The sequence below is a fragment of the Sitodiplosis mosellana genome, unplaced genomic scaffold (assembly GCF_009176505.1).
Source record: "Sitodiplosis mosellana isolate CC-2019 unplaced genomic scaffold, AAFC_SMos_1.0 Smas_scaffold_11, whole genome shotgun sequence".
Taxonomy (NCBI): Eukaryota; Metazoa; Arthropoda; class Insecta; order Diptera; family Cecidomyiidae; genus Sitodiplosis; species Sitodiplosis mosellana.
Window position 1 is genome coordinate 1,210,396 of NW_022595253.1, and position 18,724 is coordinate 1,229,119.

At 35.0% G+C, this 18,724-nt stretch overlaps 4 protein-coding genes across 5 annotated transcripts; 2 read left to right on the plus strand and 2 right to left on the minus strand.

Annotated features, from left to right (window-relative positions):
- Positions 1-1,776: 1,776 nt before the first annotated feature.
- Positions 1,777-3,303, plus strand: LOC129567424 (inositol monophosphatase 2). Its single transcript, XM_055444290.1, has 4 exons — positions 1,777-2,058; positions 2,145-2,278; positions 2,394-2,759; positions 2,890-3,303. Exons 1-4 carry the CDS (start codon positions 1,984-1,986, stop codon positions 3,149-3,151), a joined length of 837 nt encoding a protein of 278 aa, XP_055300265.1. The 5' UTR covers positions 1,777-1,983; the 3' UTR covers positions 3,152-3,303.
- Positions 3,304-4,025: 722 nt separating this feature from the next.
- On the plus strand, positions 4,026-4,496 carry LOC129567426 (histone H4). The gene has a single exon (XM_055444292.1). The coding sequence runs from the start codon at positions 4,091-4,093 to the stop codon at positions 4,400-4,402; it is 312 nt and encodes a 103-aa protein (XP_055300267.1). The 5' UTR covers positions 4,026-4,090; the 3' UTR covers positions 4,403-4,496.
- An 81-nt stretch (positions 4,497-4,577) lies between these two features.
- LOC129567425 (histone H1-like) lies at positions 4,578-5,290 on the minus strand. Its single transcript, XM_055444291.1, has one exon. The coding sequence runs from the start codon at positions 5,237-5,239 to the stop codon at positions 4,661-4,663; it is 579 nt and encodes a 192-aa protein (XP_055300266.1). The 5' UTR covers positions 5,240-5,290; the 3' UTR covers positions 4,578-4,660.
- Positions 5,291-11,418: 6,128 nt separating this feature from the next.
- LOC129567428 (suppressor of hairless protein) lies at positions 11,419-18,322 on the minus strand. Of its 2 annotated transcripts, XM_055444294.1 has the most exons (6): positions 18,169-18,284; positions 17,144-17,902; positions 15,309-15,857; positions 14,861-15,195; positions 13,876-14,083; positions 11,419-13,132 (listed from the first exon to the last, which is right to left on the minus strand). In XM_055444294.1, exons 2-6 carry the CDS (start codon positions 17,390-17,392, stop codon positions 12,866-12,868), a joined length of 1,608 nt encoding a protein of 535 aa, XP_055300269.1. In that variant the 5' UTR covers positions 17,393-17,902; positions 18,169-18,284; the 3' UTR covers positions 11,419-12,865. The 2 variants fall into 2 exon arrangements, with proteins under 2 accessions (XP_055300269.1, XP_055300268.1); XM_055444293.1 differs by having other exon boundaries at positions 17,144-18,322.
- Positions 18,323-18,724: the final 402 nt, after the last annotated feature.

Here is an 18,724-nt window from a genome sequence, read left to right on the forward strand (position 1 = left end):
CGGCTTTTCTCGCTTTGTACTTTATTTTCCTTCATTTTTTGACTCGGACTCCGGGCGCAACACAATAAAGACATGCTAATAGCTTTAGCACAGATGTCACATCATTCATGATGTTTTCAGCAAAACAGCTCGCGAACGCATGCTGCTCTAACCCAAGAGAAACGGCCAATTTGTTTATACGCTGTCTATCCGCCAAAAATACACTACAATATATATTCACGCTTATTGGACGCCGAATTGAATATATATATTCTAGTGTATATTCGGTGTATTCTTCAGCGTGAAACATATTGAATCAATGAATGCATTCATGGCCATCAGAGGGCGCCTAAATATGTTTCAATATGTTTCACGCTGAAGAATACGCCGAAAATACACTAGAATATATATTGAATTCGGCGTCCAATAAGCGTGAATATATATTGTAGTGTATTTTCGGCGGATAGACAGCGTATAAACATATTGACCGTTTCTCTTGGGAAGATGTGGCATATGCAAGCGATTCCATCCTACAAAGTTGTGAAAGCAACATAACCGTTCAGATGTGTGTGCGTGTGTGTGTGCGACAAGACCAAAAAGCAACAACAAAAAAAAACACAAAGGAAAAATTCACACACAAACATTCGCTCTCTCACTAACAGACGAAGAGCTCAAAAACAAAAAAAGTCATTTGTACAAAGCAGAAAGTGATTTAGACGTCAAACGCAATATAAAATACGTACTTTGAAGAAAAAGAGCCCACGAAACGGTAAAATTGTAGAATGTCCCATCAAAAAAGATACTCAATAAAACAACTATACGAGAAAAAAAAATGATGAGGCAAAATTAAAAATGTTACAAAAGAAGGAAGAAAGTTAGAAAAAAGACACGAGAATAAAACAAGTACATCACAAAAAATGATGCGCGCCCGAGATAAAACGAAACATAATGCATCCACACAAAAACCAACTCACAAAAGAGCGTACACATTGTACAAAAATTAAGGACTCATTAATATAGACGAGATCTTATCTTTGCAGCTTTTTTGTTGTTGGTGTTGGTGTTTATGTTGGAAAAAAGCATAATTTCTATATCGTTCCACTCACGAAATTTGCTCATCCGTTCGCAATTTTGTTAGTTGTCGTGCCGTCGTCGTCGTCGTCGTCGTCGCATGTGTCGCTCCCTTTGTTCCCATTTTCCGTGTGTATGCGATAGCATGATGTGTTTGTCCTCTTAGCCGCACATCTTTTGCTGCTGTGTCTTCTTGATGACGAACTGAACGTCGGAGCAACGAAGAAGTGTTTGTATATGTAACAATATGAAGGAAAAAACACAAGCAGCATAAAAAAACAGGCCCAAACAACTCACGAAAACAAACATGCATAATGCACATGAAACCGTGTCGCGCGCACACACACACACACACACAAACTACTTTATCAACATCGCGTTAAAAATAGGGAAGTGAGAATGAGATACTACAAAAAAATAGAATAAATGATGACAATCTTTCGTGATTTTTTTTTTTTTTGATCGCTTTGCTGAGCTAGTTTTCGAATAACAAAACTGGTGTTTAAAAAAAGGTTAAGAAGATTCAAAAGTTGTCGAAAATGTTGTACATTTTTTTTATTACAATAGTTAAATGTAAACAACCATGACCTTGGTTAATTAAAATTCATTTACCTTTGAAATATTCCGTCTTCGAAGAATCGAAAATCAGCGCCATCTCTTGATCACTGGACGAACATATTTCAATCAATGTTGGCATTCGAAAGCGCTAGAAACTCGTTTTGACAGATTGACATTGATTGTAATACGACGCAATCGCACTGCTGCCTATTTATCAGTGGAATTTTTTTTTCACCATATCAATACAAATTTTGATAAATTTCCATTAACTCACATTAGTATCATTCACTATCGTACTGGTTATCTATCTGCCGCAGAGGACATTCGGTGAATTACAATCAAACGCAAGCAATCTCAACCAATTTCAATTCAACAATGGGTTCAGAAGCAGAGGAAAATTTGGACAAATGTTTCGATGTTGTGTCAGCTGTTGTTCGAAAAGCCGGCGATGTAAATTAGAATTGCTGTTTTATTCATTACCAGTTTTAATTAAATTAATGACTAAACGTAAAACTATATTTACTCTCACATTCTAGTTGATCGCAAGCCGATTTTGGAAGAGCAAAAAAGTGCAACAAAAGTTGAGTGACATTGACCTTGTCACCGAAACTGACCAGGAAGTGGAAAAATTGCTTATCGATACTTTAACTGCCGAATTTCCACACCATCGGTAAGAATGCTGAATAATAACAAACTTTTCTGGCAATGTTTTTGTGCGTGTGTGTGTGTGTGTGTGTGTTTTTCATCGCAATTTTTGTTGTTGTGTTTTTTGTCATGTTTTACAGTTTTATTGGTGAAGAAGCAACAAGCGAAGGTGCAAAATGTGAATTGACCGATGCCCCGACATGGATCATTGACCCAGTTGATGGAACGATGAATTTTGTTCACAGTTTTCCGCATTCATGCATTTCAATCGCATTATTGGTCAAGAAGCAAGCTGAGATTGCAATAATCTACAATCCAGTGCTGAAGCAACTGTTCACTGCGCGACGCGGACAAGGTGCCTTTTATAATGGCAAACAAATGCATGTGTCGGACAAGAAAGAAGTGTCACAAGCGTTGGTGGTGGCTGAGTTTGGAACCAGTCGCGATGAAAAGAAATTGGATATCATGCTTGAGAATTTCCGGAAAATCTTACAAACTTCGCACGGGTAAGCTAGGGTAGAATTTCTTGAATTTGATAAATTCAATTTGTATTAATTTCATTTGCTTTTAAATCACTTTCTAACTCAAATTGCTTCATTCAATCACGTTTCTTTTCTCTCTTGGAAACATCAACAGAGTCCGAGCACTGGGATCGGCAGCGCTTAACATGGCTTATGTTGCGGTCGGTGGTGCCGATGTTAATTTCGAATTTGGCATCCATGCATGGGACATTGCCGCAGGTGATTTGATCGTTCGCGAAGCAGGTGGGGTGGTCATAGATCCAGCCGGTGGTCCATTGGACTTGATGTCGAGACGTGTTCTAGCCGCTAGTTCACCGGAACTTGCTAGCGAGTTCAGCAAATTGATCAAACAGTATTATCCAGAACCTAGAGATTAAAATAATCGGTGAATCGTCACCTTGAACACTAATATATTCATCAATTATCAATTATTATCGTACCAAAGTACAAACCAAATGATTTATCTCAATGTTTCATTGTATATACACGTTAGCTGTTGTTTTAAATAAAGAATTCCGAATTCCTTCAATTGGAACTTAATCATTTCATTTGCATGAATATAGGCTTTGAACACGTTTTCGTGTGAAATACAATGAGAAATGCGTTGGCATATGTGTGAGAGATAATAGGTAGGTAATTGATCTAATTGCTTCATAAAGCAGTCACAGTTCGACTTGATTATGGCATTTACATTCTATTTTTCACACAATGGTGAAAATAACACGAATTGCATATGTGTTGGTGTTCATTTGGTATATCAAATAAGACAGATCCTTGCGGAACATATCGTGAGAATGGCATCTGTCAATTCATCGAAGTGAAAATTGCAATTTTTATGTTTTATTCAATAAAAAATTTGCATTTTGCAAGCAAATGCAATGGGATTAGTTTGAATTTTTAATCATTTTTCGAATGCATTTCATTTAAACACGTAAAATTGCATAAAATTTTAGATTTTCTTCAATTTGTGTGTAAATGCGTAATTTTTATCGAAGGGGAATTGTTTGTTACACACATTTTTGCCGATATTCTTGAAAAATAAGCAAACAACAAGGTAAAAATATTGTTCAATTTAATCAAAATGACGTTTATTTTGAATTAAATCTGAATTTCTCTTCAGAAATCGTTTAAATTATTGATAAACATTGATTTTCACAGCCAAGCGTCGCTTGAAGGGGAATAGGTGACGCGTCGCGAAATAAGTGGTGGGGAGCGCTACACAACCGAAACGTATAAATAGAGCGCACATTTGCGGCTATGAATCAGTACTGTTTCTGCTGTCACTGTGAAACGGAGCATAATCAACTAGCGAAAAAATGACTGGACGTGGAAAGGGGGGAAAAGGTTTAGGAAAAGGTGGCGCTAAACGTCATCGTAAAGTATTGCGTGATAACATCCAAGGTATTACCAAGCCGGCCATTCGTCGTTTGGCACGTCGTGGTGGTGTGAAGCGTATTTCTGGGCTGATTTACGAGGAGACGCGTGGTGTGCTAAAAGTTTTCTTGGAAAACGTTATCCGTGATGCTGTCACCTACACGGAGCACGCAAAACGAAAGACTGTCACCGCTATGGATGTTGTGTATGCATTGAAACGTCAAGGTCGCACACTCTACGGTTTCGGTGGTTAAGCACGTCCAATCCAGCCAACACCACAAAGTTTTTGCAATTGGAATAAAAAAAAAAAACAACAACACAAAAAACGGTCCTTTTTAGGACCAATAAATATTTTATTATAAAGAATTTACGAAAATCAATAAATTAAAAAAAAAATGTGATTTTTTTTAAAAATTCTTCATAAATTATCGTTTGGTGCCCTAATTTGAAATTAGGGCTTTTTTTTGGTATTTCCATTATCGGATGAGAATTATTTTTATGAACTGATGAATTTACTTTGCTGCTGGTTTTGGTGCTGGTTTTTTAGCGGCCGTGACTGGTTTTTTGGCCTGCGCTTTCTTCGGTTTGGGTGCTTTTGGCTTCGCTTTTGATGGTTTAAGCGATTTTTGCTTTGGAGCCAACTTCTTCTTGGGCTTATCTGTCTTCTTGGCTTTTGGTTTGGCCACTTTCTTCGCTCCAGCAGCTTTCTTGACTCCAGCTGCTTTCTTCGCCACAGGCTTCTTCTTCTTCTTTTCAACCTTTGGTTTCAAAGATGCAGCCGACAATTTGAACGAACCGCTGGCGCCTTTTCCTTTGGTTTGAACCAAATTACCGCTTGCCGTTGCCTTCTTCAAGTACTTCTTGATAAATGGTGACAATTTATCGGCATCAACCTTATCGTTTTGGGCGATGTACTTCTTGATAGCCTGCAACGATGATCCACTACGTTCTTTCAACGCTTTGATGGCACCGGTAACCAAAGTGGCGGTTGGTGGATGCGTTGGTTTTGATGCGGGTCTCTTCGCTTTTGGTGCCTTTACCTTTGCCGGAGCTGGTGCAGCGGCAACTTGAACTGATGCTGTTTCGACCATTTCGATTTTCTTCCTCACTAAACTTTCGTAAATGCTTTGAAAAAAAAAACTTTGTTTTTGATTTTCAAGTAATTCGCCTAGCAGTTGTCGTTGGTACATCAACAAGGACCGTTCCTTTCGGAATGCATTGTGATGAAAACCGATAACTTTCAGCTTGAGCTACATGAAACATAATTTTTTCAATCAACTTTCTAAATGAAATTCATGACCGAAAATTAACGATTATTTGCTCGGTTTCCGTCTCAAATTTGAGAAAAGGACCAATTTTTGCATTTTGATTTCTTTTCCGCATTGCCGTTTGCATAAACACCAAATAAACTCATTGAATTGACGAAAATCGCAACATTTTCATGAAAATAATTTTTTTGAAATGAAATTTCCATTTTTTTATGGATAAATATTTGATTGATTTTGAATTCATTGCAAAGATAAAATATTAAACTTTCAGATGAAACCGAATTTTTACCCAGACTATCGGCAAAAATGTCTGGAAAATGCATTTGAATACACACGTAAAGCACACTGTATTTGTGGCGTAGTTGTTTAAATCGTATCATTTCTCTGTTGGTAGTTCTTATATTTACAAAGAATGTTTATGCGTTTCTTTATACTCTGTTCCTCAATGGGAATTTTGTGATTGGTATTCTAAGTTGTTATTCAATTATTCCAGTCGAATATATTCAGATCCTTTGAATTTTAATAAAATTATAAATATTTCAGTATCATAGGACGGCGTTCATTGTTCGCATATAACTATGTAGAAATGACCTCAATCAACCTCAATCACATTCAAATTGCAATTAATACGTTTTACTCGTTCTACATTTTCGACAGGCTGCAATTAATTTAAATGGAGCATTTTTTCAACTTTTTCTATTCGTTTTTCAAATAAACCACACAATTTTGTTTTCATCTATCATAACGCGTTAATGGAAGTGATTAGGACAACCGTTCATGTTATCAGCATAGAAAAAAAGTTCAACTGCAAGTAGGCTCGTTTGGGAACGTTCCGACATTTGTTTGAAATTAAATATTGCATGTTTATTTTCTTTAAAGCAAAATTGATGAGCATCAAATGAAAGTTCATAATTTTCAAAAAAAAAAAGTAAAAAAAAGTAACTTTTCACAATAAAACCAATTTTTATAAAAGGAAAGAAGAGAAGAAAAAAGAAAGAAACTAAAAAACAATGAAACGCATTACAAACTTTGCTTTCTTCATTCTAAGTTACAAATCAAAATATATCTTTGTAAACCGTTTATAAACGTTAAGAACACAAAAATTGCGTAATATTTTTTTTTTGTATTCTTCGCTCATCTGATCAATGGCCTGGAGTTCGAATATAATGCGCATTTATGCTCAGCTGTGGAAAATTCCCATTGCCTATGTGCAATTGGTAAATTATGATTTTTCAAGAAGTTGCATTGAAAATGTGTCAATTTATTGATCCTCCGATTTATACCATGACATATCTCTAATAAATTTTTCGTTTGATTCTCACGAGATGAATGAAAATATATTTTTTTTGCGACAAATCGTATTCGATTCCTTTTTCACATCATGTGAAGTGTTTTTTTTCTTTAGTTATTGTTAAAATCTGAATTATTTCAACAAAATTTCAAGAGATGTCGCTGTTGCAAAAGCCAATCACACGAAAAAGCATCACGCCCAAAGAAAGTAATTACAATTGCCAAATCGAATTCCAAACATGCGATTGCATTCATCGCTAATCGAAATAGACCGAATCAACGCATATAACTGACTATAAAGCGTGTTCCGCCTAGTTATTAATTTGGCCTAGAGATAAGATTCTTTAAATTTTCGAACAATTTCCTTGTTGCTCTTTCTCTTTGTGACGAGTGACCTAGATACGAGCACGCCCTCTGTCGAAACAACGTGCAACTTGGGAACGTAAACAAAATGCCCAACACACAAGCCATCAACAAAACAAAGAAGAGTGTATATAATGCAAGTATAGCACAAAATTGGATACAGAACATTATTCGGATTGAATGTACCGAAGACAAAAATTCGTTGGAGCTGCATTGTAGATAAACCGTTGATTGACTCGAAAATTCTTCAAAAAATGAATGATATTCAAATTAAATGCTATTTTCTTTATATTTTTCTAATTCATGCATCATTGATTCCAAAGTGCTGAGATCATGGATTTTTCCGGAGTGTTGAATGAATGGGGTTTTGCGCATAACATTAAACATAGGTAACAAATCGTTGTTCTACGCAACTACAAAGATTATGAAACAGGACAAACGCACGTACAAAGAATATTTGCTTTGTCAAATGATTTGCATTTTTGTGGCAAAATCTTCCGTTGAAACATATTGAAAATGAACTGAAAAGTCATGTAACTTATTGAAAACAATCGCTATTTGTCGATTGAATTCGTAAATAAAGATAAGTATTGCGGGACAAAGAGATTTTATGAATATGATCAGATTCTTTGTCCAATTTGGAACTTCATTTTAATCTTGTTGATGGTAAATAATTTCAATAGCAAAATTCCAATTGAATTATTATTTTAATTTCTTAAAGCATTTTCGTTGGATAAAATACGAATTAATTTGTTCACAAACAACAAAAATATCCCGAGGCGACATTCCAACCAGAAATGTATTCCAGAATTGGTTTGAGAAAAAGCTATTCGCAAATAGTCTAAATCGAATATCCTTTCTGAAAATGTCCATGAGAATGAAATCAAACTTTAAGAATTCTATTGAATGCATTACATAATGATTGCATTTGACGTAATTGCATTGAGGTCATTACCACTTCAAAAGCAGTGAACAAACGCGGCAACACTGCAAAAATCATTCCTTTCCTATTTGATTTTCTTTGCAAGAAAAAATGGCATCAATCACATGGAAATCAATGATAAAAATGCAAAATGATGTCTATGTTTCCAATGCTCGATTGAAACGCAAAAAAGAATGGCAAAAAGCTTGTTGAAATTAAGTGAACGGCCCAATGAAATGTAGTGCATTTTTCCTAATACGCGACAAATACAGTGTGCTCTACGTACGCATTCGAATGCAATTTACATAGATGCAACTTGAATTTTCCGCATGGAACCCGTTTGAAAAATTGAAATGAATAATTACTCTTGATGTTATGACCCAATTTATTGGCAATTTTTTCAATTTTCATAATTTAATTTGATTTGCAAAAGAATATTTTCAAAGAAATCTCAAATTTTTGAGCAATTCAATGCATTTTACCTTGGTAAAAGATTGAATTTTTTAAAAATTCGAATGAGTCTGAGAAATTTGGTTATTTGCAAAATTTTAAAACCAAAAACGATGAAATTTTTTAACATTTACCAAATTAAATTTGCATTCAAATATGAATTATCAAACCAAGTTTCGTACAGTAGACGCTTAAAGTCAATTATTTTGTCGACGGTGTGTTCCGAAAGGAACGTTCCGATTTTAGGTACCATGAACAGCTGCTTGCTATGTTGTTCGAAGTATTTGTGTAAACAAAGTGTTTTTTTTTTCGAAAATTTGTAACCAGTGCGAGTTAGAAAGCGAGTTAAAAACGTAAATCGAGATGGCTGCTGTGAAGAAACCGAGTGCTAAGAAGCCTGCTGCCAAGAAATCGGCCAAAGCCAAATCATCCGTTGCCAAGAAAGCTGGAGGCATCAAGAAGGCGCGCAAACCAGCAGCGAAGAAGCCAAAGGCACCAAAACCGAAGAAGGCTGCAGCTAAAAAACCAGTCACCGCCGCTAAGAAGGCAGCTAAAGCCAAATAAATCTAAATTCCATTCATCGTTTCGTGAAACATCATACAAACAACAACAACAACAAAAAATCAAATAAAAAAGCCCTAGTTTACGAATTAGGGCTACCAAATAATTATTTATAGAGATTTTTTAAAAAATCGATAATCATTTTTTTTTTCGCTCTCATCATGTCAATCTCAATAATTTTTGTATATTCATTGCGCATTTAATATTACGCACAAATTTTAATTTGAATAATTTTGTTTCTTTCAACATTTTTTTTCCGCTGTAAATCAAACCAAGCTCAAAAAGTAGGTCATAAGAATTAGGACATAGGCAACATTTGCCAGTCTATGACAGAAAAAAAAAAATAAACAAACCTTGAATGACAACATGTTTATATTGAATGTGAATTTGTGCAGCATCCATTACTATTTGTCAAACATTTGCCCATTGTATTCACGTTAGATTCACGAGAATAAAGAACAGCATAACATTTCCTAGAGTGAACGCACGAATGCGCAATTGCCATCAAGCAAATAGACAAAAACAGTCGAATACATATTGTAAAAGTGAGGTTATGTTCAACATATATTATTATTTTTGCATTTTTATTTGATATTTTTTCTACTCGAATTTTCATTTAAATCTACAAAATGTGTGATTTTTTCCCCATCTTTTAACGTATCAACTAAAATGAATGTATTTTCTGTTCGGAATTTAAAATTGTATATTGAATAAAGTACAAATTGTTTGTATTCAAAACAAAGCCAATGTTTATACTTTTTATTGTTGTTGTAACTGCGTGCTATTTTTTTTTTTGACAGTGATCACGAAAGCGTAGCAGTACCAGTGACGCAGTAGGTAAACAATAGACGATGGATGGGCTAGTGTTATACTACAACACTTATAAACGCAATACGTTGGATTTTCCAAACAATATACGACTTTTAATGACCAGTAATTTTTTTGGACATTTATTCTTGACATCGTTTGATTGAAAATTTTACCAATACCGTACAGTGTATGAGTCCATATACTTTGAGAAATTTTTTTATTCCTGCAGAGAAATATTCCATAAAAATTAAAGAAAATTTTCAACTTTTCAGAAAATTTGCGTTAATAATAGTTTGATTCGTACAACTGTAGCATAGCTATGTGGAAAACTTTTTAAATGACTGTTGGTGGGTGAAATAAAGTTGGGTATATTTATGGAATAAATTTTTAATGTGAGAAAACGGTATTATTATCAAATCCAATCTATTCTAAACTCTTCGATTGGATCCCAATTTAACCGTTTTGAAAATAAAATTGAATAAATCTCAAATTAATAACTGTTATAACTAAAGAAAAGCAGAGTATGTTTCGGGGCTGACTTTTATACTAAATAAAATCACGGGAATTCTCACCAAATGTTTTATTCGACAAATTAAGGAATTTGAATTATTGATTCAAAAATATTGAACTGTTGATTTTTTTTCTCCCAAGATGCTTGAATTCTTTTTGATATAACTATTGTCAACACAGCTCATTTTGCTCAAGCTCACTTCTGATGAACGTTTTTCCAAAATTCCAAAGTGAAAAACAATGCAAATTTCAAATCAAGGTAATGCGAAAGAAGTTTGTTTCGGAATTGCATTGAAAATATGAATATTTGATTGGGATAATATTAAAATGGGATGCAACTTTGATGTAAGCCGAAGCAGAGAAATTAAAGCACTTTAAACAATATGTATGAAGTTCGCTATAAAAGTAAACTGACAACGGCATCGCTTCGCATCGCATTAATTATGAAAGTTCCGGAAATTCTTGTTCATTTGTTTTGTTTCTTCTGACAACAAAATAAAAACGCTACAGTTAGCTCACCGCTCTGTGGTGATAGCTAAATAAGAGTAAAATAGTGTGGCTTAGTTGGTTTATTCATCTTCACGGAGTTCCCACAACTTATAAATCCAGTTCAAATTATAATTCGTTCACTATACAGAAGGTATGCGCCAAATCTACTTATTCCATTGTTTTGTTGAATCGCATTGTTTTATTCATCTGTATCGGCAGCACGGCATTAAGGCGTTAGTGGTGCTCTTAATATTTATTCTGTTGGCTCCGCTACTGCCACCACCGCCGTTGCCGTCGCAAACAACGAATGTGGAGACAATGACAAAAAAAAAACAATGCAATAACAATCTATATTTTGTGCGGAAAGAGCGGTAAGATGGTGATTTTCTTTTGAATCGCTGACGCTGATTGGTTGATTCTCTCCACGGTTTGGTGAGCACCGTGCCAAGCCAGCTATTAAAGTCAACTTTACTCGATGTGAACGAGTTGATTTTGGTATTCACATGAATATTTTGGAACAACCTCCAAATTATCTGAAAATAGAGAAGGAGGCGGCCACCTTTATCTCTTGCAAATAAATTCAAAATGTTGAAACTACAATTTCTGGTTGGTTTGATTTAAAAACTTATGTATTTTTATTTTTCTTAAAAAATGAATATTTTTCTTTCCGTCTTTTTGATCATTTTACAGTCAGGAATGAGTGTTTTGATATGCTTATTACTCTAAAATCGAATCATTTTCCTACGATATATATATAGTTCATATTCGGTATAAAAAAATGATTAATTTTCATTCTCTCTCACTCTCATTCGCTATCGTCTTTGTCAATAAATTTGGCAATTCGTTTAGTTTCTCCTGTTTTTCTTTTCTCACTATTTCAAATTGAACAAAATAAATTTTGCTGCCATTTGCTATGGATTCATATTCATAATTTTGCATTTGTTTGATTATATCATTGAGTCTATTTTTAGCGGTGAAGTCACAATCATGTATTTTATAGTTCTTGAAAATCATCAAGAGAGATGTTGCATTCATGTGTTTGCTGCCTGTCTTCAGTGCATTGCATATATATCAAGAATTTATTAATAAACTGATTCGAGGTAAACCGATAGCGATCACAACATCCGTTTTACAAGATAACACACAAGAAAAAAAAAACGTTTGAAATATTTTCAATGATGCACCACGGACAGCGAACATAAAACAATTCGTTTAGCTTATCTATCAGACGATGGAGTTGATCGCGACGCAAAATGAAATACAGACAAATAATAAGTGTAAGAGGGAAAAAAACGTAATTGTTCTGCTTATTTGTTGTTGTTGTTCGATACATGAATCTTGAGTCTCAGTAAATGTGTGTAAATCAAAATTTAAAGTTTCATTTTTGTTGTTGTTGAGGAATTCTCTGTCTATTCTCTGGGTGTAAATTACATTCAATGACGTTTGTGACGAAAATTTATGCGAGAAAATTAATTGAAAATATTAGAAGAAATGAGATACAAATTTGTTCGTTAAGCTATTAGATGTTCCTTGAAATGTTGCTTTTGTTTTTTTTTTTTTGCTTTGAGACGTTTTGAGATTTTAAATACGAGTAAATAAAATTATAAAATCTAATGATTGAATTATTACATACGACGAAAATCATACATAAGATAGTATAGAAAGAATGAATCGGTTCTCTCACAATTTGCAAAATTTCTTAATCAATATCCAAAAAAATGATATTTTCTATAATACAAAATTTAAATTCTTAGTATTTCAATAGAATAATTGATTTGTTGCATCTATATGTGTCTGTGTGTCTTGTAACAAAAATACGCGAGTGGTGAATAAAAGTTGATTTTTTAAAAAAAAATAGGTGATCATAGCGCATACCTACTTATTTTTTACAAAATTACATTCAACAAATTTGATGCTTGCTTTTTAGCATATATATATTCGATGGAAGGTCAGCCACAAAAAAGGAAAGAATCTCTTGTGGCTGACCCACAAAAAATATAATAAACGAATTGATTCGTTAAGAACAAATCAATATGTGTCTAAAGCTCAGGAGTCTATGATAGGCCGGAATGCGAATTCCATGCTACATTCGATATAGATGGCAGCGCATTTTGAGTAACGCTCGAATTGCTAGTCGTATTGTTATTGTTGTTGGTGTTACTGTTGCCTGAGTTGTGGCGTCCACCACGCATCACATCACTCGCAGGTGGACAATTTGGACGTGGTCCTGGCTCCGGGGTGTACGTAAATGTTAATCCGGTTGCATAAATTATTCCGTCGTTTCTAACTAGCGAAATTGGCACTTGCTTTGGCTGACGCACCTATTTTATTTTTTTTTTCATCGACACCGAACGGAAAATGGCATTGGAAATAAAGAATAAAAAAGAAAAAGAATGAAAAATTTGAAAATTATTGATTTCTTCAGTAAAATCATTCAAGAACCCCCTATTAATAGCCGATTCTAATTGCAGCAAATCGTTAAAATTAATTGATTCCAAGTAAAAAATCAAAGGAGATAGAGAAGAAACAGATTCAAAATTGAATTCTGTTCATTTTTAACTAGATTACACAAATGATTGTATAATTAAAGGAAACATTTTCGAGCGCACGCAATTGTCAGATAGATATATATAGTCGAATAGCTGTAAAAAAAAAACTCAACGTACATTTTAAAACAATGGCTCGAATATACTCGCTCGTTACGAATAAATGAATGAATAATTAATGGTTGAGGTTTTGATTAGTGTTTCCATTTTATTACGGTATAAAACAAATGCTCGTTCTTCTTTTTTTTTCTCAGTGGAATCAAATCAAGAAAGAAATATCGCATGTTTGCATGCTTTTTCCATAAATCGGTTGAAAATATCATCTTTTTTTTCTGCGTTTTAATTAAAACTTGGGAATTGATTTCAATGAATCGATTGTAATGTGGTATGCTTATTTGACTTAACGGGAGTTTATAATTTAGTTTCAGTTTATTTAGTTCGCATTTTAGTTTAAAAACGATCGTATTATTTAAATTTAAGGAAAAATAATCATCATTTTTCATCATATACCAACTTACCCAGAGCCATTCACCACGGAACTCTTGAATATCCGGCACAACGCAAAGCAGAGCCTCGGCACATCGGTACATTGTCTCCGCTTCAACATCACCGAACCAAACTTGTAGATGCGGTGTGAAATTATCACCGGTTAGTTCAAGCATCGCAACATCGCCACCACCGTTCAAATTTAATGAGTTTACTATTGGCACTGGAGTCACCGGTGACCTGAAATTATAAACACAATACTCACATGTCAGTCAATTCAGCACACAGATGAAATCACACCAAATGTTTCTTGAATATTTAAAGACTTGCTGTGTCTAGTATCGATTGATTTAAATGGAACATAAACTGTTGAATGTGAATGTAGGATATCTTCATTTGCAGTATTTACGCTATCGATCCATCTGATTGAGCACGTTGAGCGCTAGCGACGATCCATTTGATTGAGCACGTTGAGCGCTAGCGGCGAGTATTAGTGTGGTTGTAAGTGGAAAATTAGAATCAAAGCTTGAACCACGTCAGCCAAAAATCGTCGATTGCGAGCAAACTGTCGAAGCTTTGAAACTAGTTAGAACAAATTAAATAACTTTCATGTGGTTGCAATGTTATTCTTCTTCTTTTGATGAACATTTTTCAAAGAAAATTAATGAACAGATAAAGAGTTTGAGAAAAGAACGGGCCGCTTTTTTCAGTACAAACGGAATGAGGTGGTTTTGATTTAAACGACGAATTGAATCGAATCGAGTTGAATCGATTTCGAACATGTTTTTTGTTTTAAAATTGTAATATTTGAGTATAGTCGAAGAAAATGTTTGAGGTTTTCCATTTAATTTTCCGTAAAATAGCTCAATTATACCCATTTCAAAAGTTTTCAATCGATCAGAAGACACGTACATGCATGTATGAAATTCAAAAATGGTGCATTAAATAAACATTTATTCCAGAGGTTTTTCTGAATGAAACATTTAGTGGAATTGATGTGGGAAAAAGTTAGCTTACCGCACGGGTCCCATTCCCTCATAGAATTGATATTCAGCTTTATCGGTGGAAATGATAGTCCAGCAAGCACCGTCATTAATCATCTCTTTGTTTGGCTCTTTCGGACACGGCGTCGCTTGGAATTGAATGATTTTCTCCTGCGACAAGCACAAGTACATGCGTTCGGTGTCTTTCATGTAGAATGCACATTTGTGTAGCTGCGAAACGGGATCGTCGGCTTCAAGCAATGCCATTTGTTTATCCACTTTTCTTATGATTAAACGAGGTAACGCCATACCCGTTACCGAACAGACTAGTTTCACCGTTGCACCATAATGCACGTAACCATCTTTGACCTATTGGATTCAAAGCAAATTCCGTATTATTTTATCATTTTGTTTTCCTCAAATTTTCAATTAAAATTCAATGATTAAAAAAATATAGAGAGTTGAAAATAAAGAAAATTTACCAAGAATTCTTCCGATTCACTTTCGTTGTCATCCAGCAAGTGAATTTTGAATGCACCCCATTGCGTTGAGCTTGCATGAAAGTGTCCATTTTCCACGTGCAAATATCGCGTGGACACCGTTTGTGACCGAAGCCGATTGAATAACGCCACATTTGTTCCGCTTGCTATGCAGAGGTCGGCATTTTTCAGCGATTGCTTCTTTTTTGACGGTTTTGATATGACTTTGATGCGTTTCGAATGAAACATTCCGATGTCATGACCATTGCCATAGAACATTTTCACCGACAGCATAAAATGTTTTCGCTTATCGGAATCGGATATGAAAAGAGTCTTTGCGGCACAATACTGTTTGCCATTATTTAAATCAAGCTGTTGCATATCCTGATCAGAATTGCCAATCCCAATGAATGCACATAACTGAGATCCCTGTTCGGTTTCACCATTTCGAATCATCTCCTCTTGCCGATGGCGCCAACCATTGCCGAATAGATAAATGCACGGTGGCGGGCAGAAAAAACGCTTCTCATTTCCATAAGATTTTTGAGCCACCTGAAAACATTTGAATTCAAAATAAAACAAAAATAGTAATTTATTCATACTACAGAGGAAAAAAATGGTAAAGCAAGCATTTTTTTCAGTTCAAAACAGACAATTTTGATTTAAAAAAAAAAGTAAGAAGACGAAAAAAAAAAACGATTTAAATGTTGATTTTATTTCGCTCAGAATTCCATTCCAATTTGCATGCCATAAATTATTTTCTTTGTAAACATGTTGGCCAAAATGCTGTTTGTGATGCTGAAGTTCCAAAGTTTAATCTCATAAGTAGCACCGACCAAGCCGTTTGATGCGATTTTTGCACGAATAACTGAATCTTCAAGTGCATATTGGCAGAACACGGTGCCGGTTGTTATTTCGGCTGGAACATCAATGATGAAAATTGAACCGGATTGAAAACGGTCACCAATTCGCTTGAAACATGACAAATCAATTTTCGCTGTGTTTGGCCAAATCGATGCAGATAGTTTTACATTTCGACTTAAATAAGCGGCAGATAAGCAAGGCTCGAAGCTAATTGATTTGTGCTTGAGGCTTTGATTACAGTGTAATTCGGCTCCCCATAAAAACTTCGATGAAGCCTTCGCCAAAAAAGACAAATTCGCCGAAATTGACTGCTCATTCGATGAGATGGCAGAGAATGACACTTTTGATGATTTTCCAAACCAATCTGCATGCAAAGCACTACTTGATGAAATCGACCATAATTTATAATCACCGAATCCGCCGACATTTTTTGGAATGATTGCTTGATTTTCAAATCTCAAACGTAACGACGATGTTGGTTGATAACAAATGAACAATTTTGCTAGTTTTTCATATGCATTCAATCCGAAACGAATGATTGGCCATTTTCGTATTGAATCCGATTCATTGTTGGCAAAATAATCGAAACCAAATTGAACACCATTTAAACCAATCGAATTTAAACCGAAATTACAGCAAATGTTTTTATTGATTCCGAATGATTTTTCAAATGCCGCATTAAATCCATTTAGCCATTCTGGGTGAATGAGCAGTACGTGATTGTGTACACTGGATAAATTTGTTGGATTGAAAAATTGTAATGTGGTTCCATGTGTATTACACGGTTTAATTGGTATATCAACACTGATATTTTTTGGCTTCGAAAACATCGTCGATGTATTTTTGGAATTTGGAATTATTTTTTTTTTCTGGGCTACTTTGATTTTGAGAAGAAGAAAATTGAGTGAAAACTGAAAAAAAAAAACCTAGTCGCGATTTTACAATTTTAATTTAGTACACAAACGAAAAATTACCTTTGCATGTAAAATAACTATGACTTTGTCGTTGCGATCGCGCATATATCGTTCCATTGCTTCTCGTGTTAATCTCGTGTCCTCTTCTAATCGGAACATTGTGTTGGAATTTGTGTTTGTCATTGATCCGGTGCCAGTGCTGCCCGGCACCACGGCTCCTCCGCCAATTCGTGGCAACAGCGCACCGTGCTGAGATGGTGGACTCGGTGGTGACTGTGCAAAACCCGGCAAACCATACTGATGTGGCATTTTTTCCGTTTTGTTTGGATTATGTTTCAATGCACGACTTTTTTGCAATTATATCCTCTCAAAATAAATGCAGCGTCTCTCTTTCCTCTCATTCAATGCACACTCCAAACAGCAAATAAATTAAAGAATTTCGTTTGCTTATTTTCTACACACTAGTTACAAATTCGATGCACAAATCATATTTCGTTGTCTTCGTCCACACCGAAGATATCATATTGGACATATTTTCACCATTAATTATTTTTTGCTTGTGTCCAATTCGTTCTCTTTTCGATCCAAAAAAAACTACTTTCAAGTCTTTTTTTTCTCTTGTGTTTATGTTGACAACAAAACACTCAAATAAATTCTACTCTAACCTCACTTATTTGTTGCTTATCTTTTACTTGCGTTGAACACACAACATTCGTTCCAATAGTGTGCAACGGACAATGTTTTTGGTATTTGTTCTCTTTCTGGTTTACAAAGAACTGTCAAAACTTCCAATGAATGGTCGGTACTTTTTTTTTTACTCTTGTATAAATTCAACACACAGCACACGAAACAAAACGAACGAGACGAAGAGAGAGAGAGAGAGAGAGAGAAAAAAATTAAGTTTTAACAACATCTGCATTCACACACGCAATTATATGGACGTATCGACGATAAAAAAAAACCGATTGATGCGTTTACTACTCTGAGTTGAAACCAAATGCAAAACCGAAAATTTTGATGGAAATAAAAATGAAGCGAATTTATTGGCGAAAACGGAAAAAAAACAGATCGAACAAAAAACCAACCGAATTGGAAAATAATTTGGCGTAATGTTTGCGTTACTATCAACGATACGCCAGCATCAACAATGAAATGATTCGGTCTACGTTCTTCATCGTTCGAATTACGACTGGAAGGAATTTGTTTGAATGATTCCCTCGTCGAGTATGTTGAGCGGTTGCTGTTTGCGTGTGTGTAAGAGTGTTTGTATGTTGCCGCACATCCGTGCATGTGGTGGTGCGTGTGTGAGAGCGGGAATACGAGTCTATAAACAAAGCCGAAAGAGACAACCGTATGGTCGCATTGGCACGATACACATGCGGTGTCATTACGGTGGATGTTGATCGCACAATTTCAACGTTGATGCCTATTGTTGTTTGGCCGTTTGTTGTGTGTTGATTTTTGTTGTCTTTCCATTCGGATTCTACAACGTACATGTGAACAGAGGCACCCCTCACTCGAATATGTCGTTGATGTGTGTTTTTTTTTCTCTCTCGGCTTTTTTTGTTGTAAAATTCGGTTCCGTATGCGTTTTGTGTGTGCTAGCGACGGTTTTCGATCTCTCTGTTCTGGCAAACTGAA